The sequence below is a fragment of the Coptis chinensis genome, chromosome 7 (assembly GCF_015680905.1).
Source record: "Coptis chinensis isolate HL-2020 chromosome 7, ASM1568090v1, whole genome shotgun sequence".
NCBI classification, from domain to species: domain Eukaryota; kingdom Viridiplantae; phylum Streptophyta; class Magnoliopsida; order Ranunculales; family Ranunculaceae; genus Coptis; species Coptis chinensis.
In genome coordinates this window covers 88,170,233-88,189,045 of record NC_141462.1, presented here as the reverse complement: position 1 = coordinate 88,189,045, position 18,813 = coordinate 88,170,233, and the positions used below count along the sequence as shown (strand labels likewise).

General features: G+C 34.0%; 2 protein-coding genes across 2 annotated transcripts; both read right to left on the bottom strand.

The window, feature by feature from the left end:
• Positions 1 to 8,672: 8,672 nt before the first annotated feature.
• LOC147489707 (putative calcium-binding protein CML18) lies at positions 8,673 to 9,898 on the bottom strand. The gene has a single exon (XM_086573167.1). The coding sequence runs from the start codon at positions 9,438 to 9,440 to the stop codon at positions 8,943 to 8,945; it is 498 nt and encodes a 165-aa protein (XP_086429293.1). The 5' UTR covers positions 9,441 to 9,898; the 3' UTR covers positions 8,673 to 8,942.
• A 6,512-nt stretch (positions 9,899 to 16,410) lies between these two features.
• On the bottom strand, positions 16,411 to 18,578 carry LOC147489706 (exopolygalacturonase-like). Its single transcript, XM_086572255.1, has 5 exons — positions 18,406 to 18,578; positions 17,862 to 18,146; positions 17,405 to 17,694; positions 16,961 to 17,189; positions 16,411 to 16,876 (listed from the first exon to the last, which is right to left on the bottom strand). The coding sequence occupies exons 1-5, from the start codon at positions 18,535 to 18,537 to the stop codon at positions 16,625 to 16,627; spliced, it is 1,188 nt and encodes a 395-aa protein (XP_086428381.1). The 5' UTR covers positions 18,538 to 18,578; the 3' UTR covers positions 16,411 to 16,624.
• Positions 18,579 to 18,813: the final 235 nt, after the last annotated feature.

Sequence of the window (18,813 nt, the reverse complement as noted above, 5' to 3'; positions counted from 1 at the left end):
CCTATAGTTTAATTACTAGTTATTATTTTCTTTCGGTAGATTTTGGGCTTTGTGAGTATCGCAAAGCAAGAGTCCAGTCTTCTTATTTCGCATGTATTTTAGGCTGCCTATATAAAGACTTATTAGGGTTTTGGAAGAACTAGTTTTTGATTAATAAAGTTATGGTTTTCAGAGTAGAGTGATTCTATTATAGTGTTGTGAGTATTGAGAGCTATTTGATCCTATCGCCTTGCATAAATGAAACTGTTTTCAGATTCAACACTTTCTTTTCTATATATATATGTGTGTGTGTGTGTGTCTCTGTGACACTAGATTACTTGTTGATCAAACCTCAATGGATATAAACCAAAATCTAGAGTAACACTGTGAACCAAAGTCTTAATCGCCTCTGCATTCAGTTCTATTGGTACGGTTGAAGCTTTACAGCTCTACGAAATTGTATTTATTGGATATAGCTTTGATAACAGTGGCTAGAAATGTTTGGATCTCTATACTTTTAGAATTAAACAGCATCAGATTCCTAATTCAAATTGAGACATCGACTCATCAAACATTAGCCAATTGTACTGTCCTCCTTTACGTGTACTTTAAATGTATATTCTGTGTTGCAACTTGCAACGAAGGATTTAGGCAAGCTGCATAATTTATGCGAATGGTGTTAAATTCTCAGAAAAAGCATATATGGGAGTAGTGTTGGACTCTCACACTCGTCGCGCCTAATGGGTGCTTATTTTCAACTGGCTGCTCGAAAATGTGATTTCTTTCTCTGGAAAGCCAATTCCATACCAATAGGTTGTAGTTACCTTCCTGACTTCCCGTACCTAATAGGCTGATACTCCCTAGTCCCACCTATACTGACAACACCGGGATTACCTAATGAACATATCAATTTCTAGAGAGTGGGATCTTGACATGGGGAAGCACTACCCAAAAATATTCAGGATGATTGGAAAAGTAGGAGTATATAAGAAGGAAAAGGGTCTGTGTGACTGCGTCCTTTAAGATTGGGGAAAAACGTCCACCATAAACAACAATGAACGCCAGGAACTATAAAGTTTCACTCCCACAATCCACTGAACTTCAACAATTTCTATCAGTACTTTTCTGACGTTTCTATCATTACTTCAGGATTCAGAGCCCAAGTACATGTAAAGATGTCAGACTCGAAAGATAATCACACCTGATATGGATATGAGGGACACCATTCTTAGTGTCAAGGGCAAGATTCAGTACATGGATTGGTATCACTGTTGGCCAACAAGATCTTATCTACTTAGGAGAAGAACTCGATGATGGTCGAACCATAGCAAGTTATAACATTGAAGCGAGGCCAACCATTTATCGCAGTCTTTCATGGTCGGAGATGTCATGGATATAAATTTTAGTCTTGAACAAAATAGGAGAATAATCAATCTGAAAGTTAAAATATGGTATTCTATATCCTAAATGTTAATCTAGTTCTTGATAGAGAGCATGGTGGGAATCCCAGTACGCAGACAGACACTCGGCCTTCATGAGGTGAAGCTGGATAATCATATGACTTTGGCAGACTCACATATTTCGCATTGATAGACATTGCATTTGATCAATGACATGCAAATATTTGTAATGATGCTTGATGGGAAGACAAAAACATTTCAAGTTCGTGAGTTATCGTCTTCACAGGGACATAGCTGGAGGATGAGCATACTTTGGCCTCATACAATATTAAGAGAGACTCCACACTTCATCTGGTCTTGCGTTTTTGTGGTTGTTAACTGAAGATCGATAACTGCTTTTAATTTGTTGGATCCAAAATTTGATATACCTAATTTGATTTCAAATTTTTGTTAATCTACTCTCCTCATTATTTTTAAGTCAGTAAACTCCATCAAACGACCTCAAGAGATCGGGTGGAAGGAGTCTGACCAATCTGCTCACATCGGTTGAATATTTGTCTCTGGAATTTGGGGGGTTCAAACGATTTGCTCACATCGGTTGCACTTTTTGCCCTCGATGTGACCACATAGAATGACAAGGTAGCAGCCGATGCCACCTGCCACCGCGTAGTTTGGAACCGAAATTTCGTTAACGCACCGAAATTTTAGAATACTATAAAACCAAAGTTAGGTTTTTGTGTAAAAAAAGTTTTAAAGAGAAACCTAATTTTGAGAGCAACCAAAATTGAGAGAAAACCCTGGAGAGGTTAGTGAAGAGAGATCTAGTAAGATTAGATTTGAAATGAGTGATTGTAATCTTCTTTTTCACATCTATAAAAAGATTTGCTCTTGTGGAAGTAGGCATCATTAACCGAACTATGTTACATTTTGTGTCTTATTGTGGTAAATTACTTTACATTATTATTGCTTGTTTGTGATAGTTAATTCCATAGCTTAAGTTATGGTTGTTGGTTGTATTGAAAGTTTAGATTTTTAAATTGGAGTAGTAGATTGTCAAAGTGCAAACTATCTTAGTGGGGATCGATTAGTATCGTTTTCCCCAATAATAAGATCATTGTTGTGTATAGTTTACTGTAATTTGCTATGTAGTTATTCTCTGGTAATCAGGTCAAGCTGGCAGTTCATAAGGATTGCCTTCATTTTGGCATTTGTTGGAGCTCTGCGTCAAGTATCTCAAAGTAAACGGCTTAGTACTCACCATATTTAAATTGGGAACTGCACCAAACTAAAATATGATCTGATCCAGTAGAAGTGTAGAAGAACCGAAGCCATCCGCATTATTTTTGTAGATAGAAGAAATGGGGGTGCATTGGGGGCTGATGGGATATACAAATAGACTGAAGTCTAGGGAAGTTCTTTATACAATAGCACTTCCAAGTGTTCAAAAACTAAAAACATAACCAAACTAACTAGACACAACAAGGGTGATCTTCGTCAATAAATCTATAATAGTTAGTTAGAAAAAATGGACGTTTTGTACTATGAACTTTGTTGTTTTTATCAATTTAGACTACAATTTTTTTTTTCGAGTAAATTGGGCCAAGAACTTTGGTTAATGTATCACGTTAGGGCACTACTACCATTCCGTTACTTCAAATGCTTATGTGGAGTGCCGGATGTATATGTGTCCGTTCAAAAAGTCGTGTGACACTATTGTAGTGGACACCTCATAACCGCTGATGTGGCTCCATTATGTCATCGTTACGTTAGTCTTATGTCACTCAAAAATCATGCATGTTGCACATGTATCTAACTCTATGTATATAAACATGTCTACTATCTATATACTAAAGCAGAGACCTCCAATAGAGGATTTTCTCTTTCCTATGTGACACTCTAATATGAGAGTTAATATTTTCTCTCTCTTATGTAACACTCTAATATGAGAGTTAATATTTTCTCTCTCTTATGTGACACTCTAATATGAAAGATAGTCTTTTCTAATAGCTTACAATCCCACGTACATAGAATCTCTTTGGAGAGTTTGAATGTATTTCTAATTCTTATATTTAGAGAGTTTGAGTGTATTTCTAATTTTTATATATTTGATCAAATAAAAAAAATTGCTAAAAAATAGATGATTTGTAGAAAGTAATTTCATATTATGAATTTTAGTTTTCCAATCCTTATATATTTGATCAAATAAAAAAATTGCTAAAAAAATAGGTGATTTGTAGAAGCTAATTCCCTAATAATACACTTTTAGTGTCTATAATAAAGCACCGACTTATTTCGAATATATTCTTAATGCAACATCAAAAACACTACATATTCTTCAATTAATAACTTATTATAGGGTGTAAAATCAGCTTCCGACGGTTTCCTACATTCTCTAAGAATTATGTGAGATATACCGAATTAGAACACTCAAAATGTTATTCGCATAACCCTTTTATATACCTATAATTTGCATTTGTTGTTGGTTATTAACTTCTTAAGAAGTAGACTAATATACTTCCCGAGTAAGTGCCTGAATACCCATCACGTACTCTCATATTTTTAACATATGTATTTTTTTTCCTTTTCGTTTTTCTTTCTTGGATCTCATTCTGATTTTCAAACACATACATGCTACAATATGATAATACATATTGAAAGTCTAAATCTGTAAAAAGAACACCGGCTTATTATGAAGGGTTGCTTTTATTTGCACATTTGGTTTATGCTTCTTTGTATGACATTGTTTCTTTAGACAATCTAATGATATATCTAATAATCATCCAAACACAACCTCTCACATACATACACTCGAATATTCAATTTAGAAAATGCCAAAGTTAACACGAGATAAAATACCAAGGTGCAAACTCACCCAAGTTCTTTCTCATTAATGTAGAAGAAGTGCTTCTATCGGTTTAATAACACTATGAAAGAATCGGACGATCACCGATAGTCATATTTGGAAGGCAGATAGATGTAATGCACGGCTATGCATATGATGTTTTTCTATTCAATGTATATAGAGCAATAGAATACGTTTACATGTGAATCCATAAAGCTTTTTCCATCACAATAAAGAGTTGACTATAACAATCTAGATTTTGTATTCGGATATCATCGGGTAACACAAATAAACTCAAAAGCAAAATTGTATTTGGCACTTGGGACGGGTTTTCTTTAGGGCCCAAATGGTAAGTAAAACCTTAAGTATATGTACTTAACTAATTTCATTTATAAACAATACATTGGCTTTCTTTGAACTGAATATATATATATATACAACCTTCTTACATTTCATTTTAGCTCCGGAACAAAAATTGAACCGACTATTATAACAAATACAAGATATGGTGAGTGAAATCACTTCATTCAGGAGTGAGGGTTAAATTAACTGATCGAGGCGGTTGTCTTTGGTTTCCTAAGTTTTGTTTTTTTCTCGAGTACAGGAAGATGGGATAATGCTAAAAATAAATTTTCAAAATTTGTGCTCATTATGAGTGTAGGAAGATGTGATAGTGCTAAAAGATATGGGTCAAAATGATTATAGAATGTTCATATCATGGAGTAGGATCCTGCCAAGTATGTTTCACCTCTCTAACTTCATAAATGGGTGTGGATCGGATGCTTATAGAATGTCCATATCATCATGGAGTAGGATCTTGCCAAGTTGCATAATAATATGATGTCTTATATGAACTATTCTTGATATTGCATAAGAAAGCTATTATTGAATTTGCATTGTGATGAGCATTTTAAAGCGATGAAACTACAGTTGAACTTGCAATAGCTCAACAACCTTTATTCGATACGTAACAAACTTTGGTTGCAAAGAGAGCCACCTAAATATTTTTTGGTTGTAGGAATTTTAATAATTTTGGAGTAAAATATATCAAAGCTTAAAAATTCTTACGAGTGTTCTACTGATAATTGATGGATGATAATTCTTTGGTCCAAAAAAGAGAAGAGTGTTTGTGTGAATTATTGTTATACTTATTTTTGTGACACTTTATTGATACCATCAAACTTAACCCTTTCAACATTAGTGCAATATTGGAAGAACTTTGTCGTACTATTTCTTCATCCGAACTTTGTTTTGCAATGTGCCTGTAGAAACATTGAGAATAGCTAAATCTATTATAAGAAATAAGGAAAAAGGTGAAATAAGATGGAATATTTAAACATTTTATTGTAAGTTCAAGGTGTGTGTTAGAAACTTCAAGTTTGGAAATGGAATATTATTTGAAAGGCACACTCTTATTTCATCCATTTGATTATTAGATTGTTAAAATCTGAAAATTAATGACCATTACTTATTTTATCCACCTAATCTTACGTTAACACTTTGATATGTTTACATTGACGAAAGAAATAGAACGACATGATCTTCTCTGTTATTAATGTTGGAATTGGATAAATATATTTTGCATGTATACAAACAATCACCTAGAAAAAAAGAAAATACTTGGGGGAGTATTCTAAGTAGGTGAATGCATTTTCTTGAAAGAGAATCTTTTTTGTATTCATCAATTCATCGTAGAACATGTTCGTGTGATAAATCTTTTAAAGTGGGAGTAGTGTATTCTTTGAGGATATGGAAACAATCAATCTGCTTTAATGATTTAATAGATATTTTAGTTATTTGTACACATTAGTACGTAAGCCGAGCGATGATGATTTACCACTAAATCACTATAAATCTAATAAAACTATTATACAAGTTAGATCGAGTTTAAGATAATTTCATTTGAAAATTACGGATTAATATCCTAAACCACAAAGTGAAGATGCTACCTCAATTTGATCTCTGAGTTTCCAAGTACTTATGCACCATAATCCCTGTTCATTAACATATTTTAGTTTATTTTCAATAAAAATATATTTTGATTCAAAAATTTGCTTCTAAATCACCATAAATCTAAGAAAACTATTATATAAGCTAGATCAAGTTTAAGATAATTTCATTTGAAAATTACAGATTAATATCCTAAATCACAAAGTGAAGAGACTATCTCAATTTAATCCCTTAGTTTCCAAGTACTTATGCACTATAATCGGCAAGCCATTAACCTAACTTTATTTGGTTGATTTTCAATAAAAATATATTCTGATTCGAAAATTTGTGTGAGACATTTTGTAAAGTCTTTTCAGCACACAAAATATTTACTAGAGTCGGGACTCCGGCCTATGCCCGGGTCCAAAATCTAGTCTAGATTCTAAAGACCAACAACAAAATTAAATCATAACTTAATCACTAAAATGACATGTGGCGTAATTTGGGACGTTCATTTTGTGATAATCTAATGGTACTAAATTCATATTCTTCTTTTCTTCTCTTATTCAGCCACCTTTGTTGTCGCCACAGCCACGCACCACCACCGTTCATCAAATATAAATTATTAAATTTCCAACCTTCAAAAACATATTAACCCTCCACCACCGTATCACCTCAAGAAAACCACCTAAATCTTCCACAATATAGAACTTGAAAAGAGGCCTGATAAATGAAATTGACTAATAATTTGATACACACCCAAATCTCCTTTTATAGATATACAAATCAAAATTGAGTGAAATTGCAAGTTCAATAGTGGTTCATCGAATTCTCACGTTTTCCTGGTGAAGCTATTTTATCCACTTGTTTTTCAGTTGAATTGAACACTATCAATAAGAAATCGAGATCAAGGAATATTATAACATTCGAAGTGTTGAAACTCAAAGAGAAATAAAAAAAACGAATTGAAGTTATTAGAAGTTGAATTGCCAAAAAATTTATGTGTAGATTCACAGTCTGGAGCAGCGGGGGTTGAGATGTGGAAAAAGATGAAAAGAGGAAGAAGAAAACAGCCCATCGTTAAATTATTCACAATTTGGACGATCAAAATAACCCATGTGTTGATTATTCATCATGCCACATCAGCTGTTCCAAGGTGTTGATTACAACAAGTCCACATAAGCTTCTGTTAAACCACATTGACATTTGTTAGTACACATAAGCATTTGAAATAACAGAAACACGCTAGTGGCACCCAAAGATCTTGGCCCAATTTTTGTTTGAAAAAAAATGTTTGTGGTCTAAATTGATAAAAACAATAGAGTTCAGGGTACAAATCGTCCATTTTTTCTAATAGTTAGTATCGTTCGTTTTTGATAACTCAGCTGTCATAGATGGTGCACTAGCTCCATCTACTTCCATGTTGTTGTTGCAGCTTTGCTCTGCCTTTGTTCCATCTAAGAACCCTATCTACTGCTTTGTTGAAGATTGTGTCCTAACTTGTGCTGAGTAGATGAGCACCAACAGCCACTTTCTTCTTTTTATTTTTAGTTGATCTGAGTATCTCTTGTAATGTTTGAGATCTATCTACCCTTCCCCCTGATCTATTAATTACAAATATATGATGTGCTTCATTTATGACTTATACTTGAGATTGAGATTCATATGATATACCACTTCCATTACATCTCCACTTGACTCTGCTTCCCTTCCCTCTCTTGGGCAGTCAAGGCAGCACATCAAAGTTGTTAATAACTCCCATAGGTGTACTAGTCCTTGTATTGTCAACAATGTACCGAACCCAGTTGTTTTCTGCTCCTAGTTCTATGTGTTTTGCTGCCTCGTCAACCACAACTACCTCTTGTGACTCCTCTGTATTCCCACGACATTCTCTTCATTGTCGTCATTTACCACATTTTCACCATTGGTAATATCTATAACAATTCAACATTGTTTACATTTGCAACATTCTTAGTAATAGTTGCTTCTATAGCATTGCCCCTGCTCTTCTACAGAAGAACCGATAGAATAGTAATATGATCCAGTAATGGTACAGTAGCTAGCAACTTGGTTTTAATTAGATTAATTAGATCTATCTACTTCTCTGCATTTGAAAGTGCATTGCGCATAGGTCCATTGCCTCAGCTCTTGGCTCATCCCTTGGGCCTTGCTAGGCTGCTAGCGTCTTAAAGGGCACAAATCATAAGGGGGTGATAGGAGTATAGGATTAATGGCAATGTTCTGTTCACCCAAGAAACCCTATGCAGTCCTATTATCTCATGTTGGTCTTTATGGATGTAACCTTCTACAAGTTAATAGGAGTTCCTATCAAACTCAATTACTTGGTTTCTGTATTCTTCAGTAAATGCACAATGTGTTTAACTAAAGAAATTGTTCTTTTTGAGTTCCCTTCCAATCCACACTGCCACATGCAACTACAAGATGTCATACTTCATAATCAACAACAACAATAAACAAACAAAAAAAACTAATAGAATAGAAATAAAAAACAAGAATTCATGTTTCTAAAGTTCAAATCTGCAAAGTTCATTTAGTATGAATCTTCAAAACTGAAGAACTTTCTCTACATATATCTACAAAAACAAAACCTCTGTGCATCCCCCGAAAACACCCTTTCAATCTCTAGCAACAAGGAGTAAACATCCCAAGCTTATTCTAGACAATTTCACAGATTATCCACCCACACATTGTACACTAGAAAGTAGAAACAAACAACAAAAAGTGAATTAAACGAGGAAATTCTAAGAGAAGAAAACACACCATTCTGATTCTCATATCCATGAATTGTCAAACGCAGCTGAATTAATCGCCTGAGAGAATTCCGCAAAGTTAATACAACCATCGCCATCAGTATCTGCCTCCTTAATCATTCCTGTCAGCTCTTTCGCCGTAAGAGCATGGCCTAACTTAGCCATAGAATGAGCTAATTCAGCTGCAGTAATATATCCATTACCATCACGATCAAACATCTTAAACAACTTCTTTAATTGTTCTTCAGTGTATGGAGACTTCGCTGGAAGAAGATCAGGTGCAACTAATGCTACAAATTCCGAAAATTCAACTAGACCATTGCTATTAATATCAGCTTTTTGAATTAGTGCTTCAAGTTGATCAGCACTTGGCTTTAATCCAAGTGAACGTAAAAGAGATCCTAGTTCAAGTTGCGTTAAACTTCCATCGTTGTTTCTGTCAAATGACCGGAATATTTCACGTAACTCGCCTAGTTGTTCGTCGTCTAATTCTACTTTCTCTTCTTCTCTTTTGCTCATATCTTATGTCCAATTAGTATTTCTTCTAACCAAATGTTAAGCAGCAATCATTTTCTAGCTAGCATATAAGCAAATAAAAATGAGATCACCTGATGGTATGGGAAGCCGAAGCTTTGCACGTTTTCGATGTTATCTTGGGGTCTGAAAGTTGATCAGATTCAGGCACTAGGATCTAAAAATATGTATATATTGAGGGTGTACGTGGTCTTGATTTTTGGTGCTGGATTCTTCCTTGTCTTGATTCAATGATCCTTTGAATATGTCTGAATTCGCGGATCAAGAACACATTATTTGATGAGATCCGATCAAATATGATGAAGAAGAAACTCTTGATGTTTTCAAGTCTAGGAGAAAAAACAAGAAACCGTTGGCTATTGTTTTGTATAATATTGGTTAGTTCTTTTTCTTTGTTAATGAATTGGTCGGCATTATTGTTTTCGGCATATAAAATATAAAGTTGATGAAAAGAAAAATGTGCAAAAGAAGCGGCGAAAGACTTGGGACATCCGTGAATGGAGTTGGTTGATCATGTCTTTCATGCTGAGTGGGAAAAACTTATAATCATCACTGGCTTTTCATTTACAGTGACTGAAAATGTCTTTGCTTTGCAAATACGGATAAGCTGAGATGTCATGTAATCCTCTTTGGAAAGGCATGCCACCCCGGGCTGTCCATTTTCGCTCCCTGGAATGGTCCAAAATATATCATCGATCGCCAGGCTTACCAGTCAGGCTGTCACTAAATAATTCCTGTGAATGTGTGTCATGAACCTAGCTTGTCTTGTAATAAGAGACCGGTTCCTCTATAACCGGGAAACTGAGATTGAGATTGATCTCTGTACCACACACACACATCTCGTATCTCGGCATACACACACATATCTCGGAGCACACACACAGATATCGAGGCATACACACACATCTCGGATTCGGATCAACGGCGAAATAACACGGTTACAGAGATGATCTCTTTACCCGGTGGTAGAGATCTCGAGTCCTTGTAATAATTCTGACAATCAGAAACTATTTATGAAAAGACATAATGACCTAAAAATACTTTTTACATTAAATAAAATATATATTTTTTCTTACCTAAAAATACACGAAACTTTTAATTTTTTACAATTGATAAAATCATAATGACCTAAAAATACAATGTACTTTGTTGTTTTTTACATTAAACACAATATATTTTTTTTCTTGCCTAAAAATACATGAAACTTTCAATTTTTTACGATACATTTGGTTAAAATCAATTGGATGGAATGTCAATTAACTGTTAGAAATGGTCGTGTGAGTTACACCATCCTCACATGACTAAAATACCCCTGAAAGAAAAATAAAATTTCAATTTGTACCACAATACTACAACATCAAAACTCGCCTCTCATGGCATATATATTGGCATCACTTTGTCTTAAACTATTGGCGTGATAGCCAAAGTAGCCTATACTTCCGATATTATGAACCATGATTTTAGCATAATGCATAAGGAACTTGATTAAACAAATGTAACAGAATGACTAATTTTGCTAAGTTTCACTTCAAAACAGATCGGAATAGATACTCTATAATCTATATTGCTAGTTTTTTTACAATTTCAAAGAGGAAAAAACCCAAAATGCAACAAAAACCAATGAACACGAATGAAAAAAATCCCCAACATGTATACATCAGAATATATATGTTAAAACAAATGGCTAAATCTATGGTGCGCAGGTCGTATGGTATGCTATCAAATCTGGGCCACTTATACCAAGGGGTGTGTGTGTATTGTATGGCAAAAGTACTGATCCAAAGGCCCACATTACCTGCGACACCATACATCTCGCGCACTGAAGACATGCTCAAAACAAATACTCGTCAAAATTTCCAACAAAAGTTGCTGATTACACTCATTAGAATTCCTCTTGATGACTTGAATTTTAACACCTTCATCTCTCTATTGAGAAGAGTAAAACTGTCCAAAACTAGAACCCGACTTCGACGACGAAGACCACGAAGTGAACAAACAGGAACGTGTAGTGCAGGCCTAACATTAGCAAAATCACCATTATTACTACTACGTGTACTTGAACTTCTTTCAAAGCAATATACAAATAACAATTTTCTCATAAAAAATCATTCTTGGACTATCCAAAGAAACCCAACTACTACTATTCCGTGAAAGAATGACCAACTTCCTATCAAATAAAAATGGTGTTTTCATGTTCACAAGATTTCCCTTTTGAGAGACTTTTGTAGATATGAATCATTTTACGTTCTTGATTTGTTTTGAAAAGATGTAGGAAATGTGTGGGCATTTTAGTCATATTTGAAAAGAAGTTGTTTAACTCATTGCCCAAGGGGATAAGTGAGAGAGGGTATGCAAATCATGTGACCAGTTCTAACGGTTATTTGGCATTCCATCCAATCAAGTTAACGGATTGTATCGATTGTAAAAATTTAAAAGTTTAATGTATTTTTAGACAAGAAAAAAAATACATTATATTTAATGTAAAAAACAATAAAATACGTTGTATTTTTAGTTCATTATGTCTTATGAAAAAGTTATTCTGTTCGATTTTCTACCATAGAAGCTGGGGACTGAATCACCACATCATAACATCATCAAGCTTGAGTCAAGTACTCAAGTAGGCTTATTATATGTGGAATGGCCAGGGTCTATATAATATTGCTTTCAAAGATAATTCCAAACAGACATATCTAACTGAAAATATCAATTTTTTCGAGTTTACCTGAAAAATTATTGCTTTCGAGATATTGCAAAATTGGAATAAGTGTGTAACTGCATTGTGGGTCTTGTAACAATGTGGGAAATAAATGCTCGAGTAGACCAGTAAGGAAAAAAAAACAACTGTAATCCATGGATAGTCGAAACTGAGGATTTTCAAGTCAATTTTGATTCCACTAATCCAGGGTCCAAAGGCCTTTAAAAGTTTAAAGCATTGGTTCCAATTAGGCTTCTTGTTTTAATTTGGGCCTCACTATTTGGGCATGACTAGCAATATATTTTATGTATAATCTGGGCATCATGTAATACTTCCTACCTATATTAATATCCGTTTCTCCCAAGATGCTCATAGTGAGCCACATCAGTAAAGTTTTTAAAATAGTTCCTATTTGAAAAATAATTACTTGCCTTCTTACAAAGCTAACCCTGAATTTGGCCTGCTCTCTAATTTAATATAAATTAAAATTGTCCTTTCATGTGTTATGCTAAAACAAAAAACAAAGCTACGCATTATTTCATTATTTCAAATGTACGCATGGGATAAAAAAAAAAAAAAATTCTAAAAAACAATGGATTAGTTAATTGATATGTATTAGTTATTGGATATGGATATGGATATGTATTAGTTAATAGATATGGATATGGATTAGTTAATAGATATGGATATGGATATGTTAAAACCTATATTAATATCCGTTTCTCCCAAGATGCTCATAGTGAGCCACATTAGCAAAGTTTTTAAAATAGTCCCTATTTGAAAAATAATTACTTGCCTTCTTACCAAACTAATCCTGAATTTGGCATGCTCTCTAATTTAATATAAATTAAAATTGTCCTTTCATGTGTTATGCTAAAACAAAAAACAAAGCTACGCATTATTTCAAATGTACGCATGGGAGAAAAAAAAAAATTCTAAAAAACAATGGATTAGTTAATTGATATGTATTAGTTATTGGATATGGATATGGATATGTATTAGTTAATAGATATGGATATGGATTAGTTAATAGATATGGATATGGATTACTTATTGGATATGGATATGTTAAACTTCAAAGTGCTTCCCTTAAATATAGGCCCAGACATGATGGGTTTAAGAATAACAGGCTCGGCCACAGGTCGGGCTGCATGGCTAGTTCTCTATGTAATTTGGTTTCGTTTTATTATAGGCCAAACTTTTATTTACCGTAGATATATATGCATATAGGGAGGGATAGAGTCACTTCCATTATAGCCATTCTCGAACCACTTCATTGACTTACAAATTGAATTAAGACTTGATTTTTTGTAGATATAATCTTCTCACAATGGATGACATGCCCACATAATTTCATCCTATTTTGATATGTCTAACCTTAAAAACTAGTGTTCAATTTTGAATATTTATCTAACGGTCCAGAATTTTCCGATTTCATAATAATATTTGATTAGGTTAGACATATTTGAATGAGCCGAAATTTGGAGGGCATGTTATTCATGGTGGGGAGATCATATCTACAAAATATAACCCCTTAATTCAACTAGTAGGATGAGATATGACCTTGTACATTTTGGGAGTGGCTCGGGAGTGGTTATATCCCTCCCCATATATATAGGCCCGATCTTAGAAGTACATACTTATTTTAAAGTTAAAATAAGTATGTAAGTAAAACATCACCTAGAAAATGAATTCAACTCTAATGTTTTGTGGGTATTACCTACATACCATAAAGATCATTTGCACAAAATTTGAGCTAATTTGGAAACCTCTAACCTAACTAGAAATTGTTGTTATTTTTAAAAAGAAATCTAACGCTCCAAAAAATAGTATTTTTGCAATAATCTTTTGCCTAAGTTAGAGATTTCCAAATGAGTCGAAATTTTGTAGAGATGATGTTGATGGTGAGTAGATGATATCCACAAAACAATTAGGTTTGAATTCATTTTCTAGGTGAGGTTTTATTTACGTACTTATTTTAACTTAAAATAAGTATGTACTTTTAAGATCCGGCCTGTATATATATATATATATATATATATATATATATATATATATATATATATATATATATATATTGTGTGTTGGGGATTTCTTTCATATTTACTACTAGCATGTGTCCTGTGCTACGCATCGGTTCGCCAAGTTGTAAAGAACTAAAATGAAAATTGTTATAAGAACTGTACTAGAGAGAAACATTTTTTTTTCTCTCGCTAAGAAAAGAGAAACAATTTTCTTAAAATAGTGAAGATACAATTCCTATACATAAATTTAGCTTTTTAAAGAAGAAGACTATTCTAAAATTATTGAAAAAGAGGTGGTTCAATTTTAATAGGGTTTAGGGAGCCAATTGTAATAAATAGGAGGGATGTAATTTAAATAAAAGTAGAGAGGTGGTTCTAAAATCTTAAAATAGGGAGATTAGAAATACACTGTTTGGTTGAGAAGTGTAGCTCCTAAAAACCCAATTATCAATATAGTGTAAAAACTCGATTATCATATAGTGTAGAATAGTGTAGAGAAGCGTGTTTATGCCAAGGAGGAGCACTAATCTTATGGCGTATACACCTATGTTCTATTCCTATAGAACTTCTTGGAATATTACACAAATTACGCATTATCTGAACAAGATATAGTGAGTTCTCTTGGGACACGGGGTTAAAAACATTGTCCCGTACTCTATCTTCATGTCTACCTCTTTTTCTCTTTTTTTCCCCTCTCCATTCCGTTCTCAAATTCTTCCATGAATATGAATCTCTGATTTACTTCTCTTCAACTAATCTCATCATTCATCAATGAAAACTCCTTTATTTTTTGATTGTCGTTTTTATTTTTATTTTCCCTTTTTTCATTCCTTTTTCTTTCTCTATTGTTTTTTCATCTTCTTCCTTCATGCAATACAATAATCATATTTTTAGATTTCCAGTTTCTGGGTTCGTGAGTTCGAAAACCGTCTCATGGGTATACTAGTAATAATTTTTACCTTTATAAAAAAAAAGTAGTACTTTTTACCAACAGAAGACTGATCAACTCCCAAATGTGTGTTTTATTACCCATATAATGCCGTATTACAGTCCCTCTTACGCTTAACAAAAAGACAACTCATAATTTTTACTACCTTTTTCAGGTTAAGGAGTATTTCAGACTACTAATCATAAAAGTTGCATCTTAGCACCAAAAGGAGCATTAATCACACTTATTATGAAGACTAGTAGCTGTTATGGAAAAGTGCTAAAAAAGTCAAAGTCAACCAGTCAAAGTCAATAGGACTCAAATCAGAAGACCAAAGATGGAGGCCCTTATTTGAAATTATGAAGACTTATCCCTAACCCTATCTTGGTCAAGAAGGCACCCATAAAGCAAAAGCAAAAGCAAAAGTGAAAGGGGTGAGGTGTCTAGTTTAGAATGGATGAGGGCAAATATGTAAATGGCAAAAGTAGGGGTATATAATCAAAAAGCAAAAGAGAGAGAACTCATCCATTTTCTTGTCTTGTTTTTTATTTTTTGTTATTTCATTTTCTTTATTTCAATCAACTTGTTATTTCATTTATTTTATTTCTATCAACTTATTATTTGTTATTTGTTTCAATCTTCATGTTGTTTGCTTGTTTCATTTCAATATTTTAATCAATCTTCATTTCAATGTTTTAATCAATCTCCCTTTCATGTTTTCAAGTCATTTTAATCCATAATCAAAGCTTTCAAGTTCATTAGCTTAGAACCATTCTAAGATTCAAGAGTCTATCTTTCTTCTTCTATCTCCCTCCCTCAAACTCTAAACAATTTAGGATGAACCTCAACTTCTAAACTCTTTTGAAGTATAGTTCCATCACTACTAAAGCTTCAAAGATGTCAGGAATAGAAGTCAAAGAACGAAAAGGGGTAGGCATGATTTCAACATAAACTATAGATCAAGGCACATCAAGTCCTATAGATTCCGATGGGCTAGGCTTCAGAAGATTAAGTCCATGCCCTACTAAAATACAAGTCATGTTGGTCCGGCCCAAACCTAGGATGGATGCTGGTCCTGACTTAGATGATAGATCATATCGGTGCCTCCTAATGATCTTAATTGACACACACTGACACACACACATACACCATTAAGAAAAAAAAAAAAAAAATAATAAAAAATAATCATAAAAACACATAAATTGGATTTCTTTGGGATAAGTGGTAACCTATAGAAATGAGATCTAATAATGCAAAATGCAACATTCAGTCATGTAGAACAAATAAATACGATGGACCAAAAGAGCAAGTTCAAAAAAGAATTGTTTCTCATCTTTCGTATAAGAAAATACTTAACCCCATACAATCAATAGTATACATTTTGTAAGGCTAGCATACAGTACAGAGAAGCATTCAACACAACTCCTATTGAAGTAGATGGTATTTTGTGCTACCAAGAATTCTTGTTGAAGCAAACTGACTGGTGGTTAGCAAGCTAGCAAAGAACCAAATACAAACTTGTCTATGAGATCCTAGTTGAGCTAAGGCAGGGTGGTGGGTTTAGTATGCCACCACAGCCTACTTTAACATTAGAGCATTCCGACAAAGCAGACAAACCAGGTAACACGGCGCCAACATACTTCAAATTGATGTCAAACAACTCAACATTTATGCAAGGAACTTCTGGGCTGCACCTCATTTTAACTGCAACTTTTGATGTAGAGGTACCTCTAATGTTTTTGAACTTAACATTGCTGATCTTCACTTTAGAGGCCTGGATATGATACAAGTAATAACACATTAATTAGGATTTGTGACATTACAAATTTTCAGCTGTAAAAGTTGGACGATGGCCTACCTTACTGGCTTTGCAAGAACCCGCAGCACAATATTCTTGATCAATGATGATAGGGTTTTTAACATTCTTCATAATTATATCTTCAAAATTAATGTTGAAAGCTGCGGATGGAGGTGATCCAGGCCAGGTTTTGATCCTAACTCCATTTGTAGTGTCAGACAATGTGCAATTGCTCACGAAGATGTCACTGACATCCTTTTCATTTTTGTATTTGCCAAGGCTGCCCACACTAAACAGAAAAATGCAACATAGTGTTAGTTAATATGCCGAGACACACACTTATCGATTATTCCAAATATTTCTGACTTATAGCTTTGGTGCCCATTTGACATTTTTGAGATCTCATATCATATATTGCTTGTAATCATACTTTTTATACATCATAGCACTGTTATGGAGTTAGAAGGGCACAAGTAAAGATGGCAAATGATACTATGTACTTACCTAATACCATGCCCAGGTCCACAGGTTACATCTGTAATATGAAGGCCAGTATCACCTTGAATTATAGATATGCAATCGTCACCAGTACTGATAAGACTTTTGGATATGGTCACATTATTTGAACTGCTGACATGCATGCCATCAGTGTTTGGGCTGTCTCCTGGGGCAAGGATTTTGATTTGTGTTATCTCAAAGAAATGGCAATTATTAATGCACATATGGAATCCCTTCGGATTCAATGAAGTGAATTGTGTAATTTTTCCATTTGTTATGTGTCTGAACTTCAAGTTCTGCAGGCAAACAACAAACTACAATTAGTTTTCTGCCTTTTGAGGAATACCAATATCTTTTCATAATTTTCAACTGATACTTGGTGAATATTGTTGATAAATCCCGACATTTTTTGGACCGTGGATTTTAATTCACAAAAGATGATCAAATTCCTTGAAATACTCACTACTGCTTTCTTTGATGAATTGTGCTCCCAAACTTTTTGGCCCTGTCCATCGAAAGTTCCTCCACCAGTAAGAAGAAATCCGGTAAGCTTTTCAAAACCGAGCCATTCTGGTTCTTTGTACTGGATGCCAGTTGTTGCTTGGATGGTTCCAATCAACTGAACAGTCATAAAGCCCGTGCATGGGCCTGTAAACATAGCCTCGCTTACGACAAATGTACCTTTGGGGATTACAAGCTTTGCACTCCCAGGGCTGTGGCATGCTGCTTGCCATGCCTGTAGGAATGCCTATATGTGCACAAGATTACATATGGTTAATCAGTATGTATTTTGCTGGACTGGATATAAGCATCACGTTGCTACGTAAATACATATAAAACCATGAGACGGGAAAAAAAATACACATTCAACATATCTGTCTAATGTGAGATATGCCAAAATAAATCAATTTAATTTGAGTTGAATGCTCTAAAGCTTTAAGAAATATAAGTGCTTACAAACAAAATTAAATTGTTGGAATACTAAAAGATTGGCATCTCAAACTGACCTTGGCACAGTCTGATTTACCGTCTGCTTTAGCGCCGTAGTCTAAAACGTTGAAATCTGTACCCTCGACTAGACAAGAAAGCAAAGCCAAACACAAGATAGAAACAATTCTAAAATCAATTGAGGCCGCCATTGTCTGTGTAGCAAATAGCAACCTCAGAATGCAGTGCAAATGATGGTAGAGAATGAACATTATTTGGCCTATTTATATCCTTGATTTAGTAACAAATTAACTACCACTAAATCTATCTTTAGAGACTCTAACTATAAGGCAAAATGCCGTTGTCCTATTTTAGTATATATATATATATAAGCTCGCCGCATTTTCTTTCTCTTTTTTCTTAACCAAACAATATGAGAGACTCCTTAAAAATAGGCACTTATTAAAATTAGAAATATCTCTGTAGAT

Coding starts and splice junctions, on each gene's coding strand:
- LOC147489707 (XM_086573167.1), bottom strand. CDS start 9,440: ATGAGCAAAAGAGAAGAAGAGAAAGTAGAATTAGACGACGAACAACTA.
- LOC147489706 (XM_086572255.1), bottom strand. CDS start 18,537: ATGGCGGCCTCAATTGATTTTAGAATTGTTTCTATCTTGTGTTTGGCT. Junction 18,147..18,405: donor GTAAATCAGACTGTGCCAAG/GTCAGTTTGAGA, acceptor GTGCACATATAG/GCATTCCTACAGGCATGGCA. Junction 16,877..16,960: donor GTTCTTGCAAAGCCAGTAAG/GTAGGCCATCGT, acceptor TATCATATCCAG/GCCTCTAAAGTGAAGATCAG.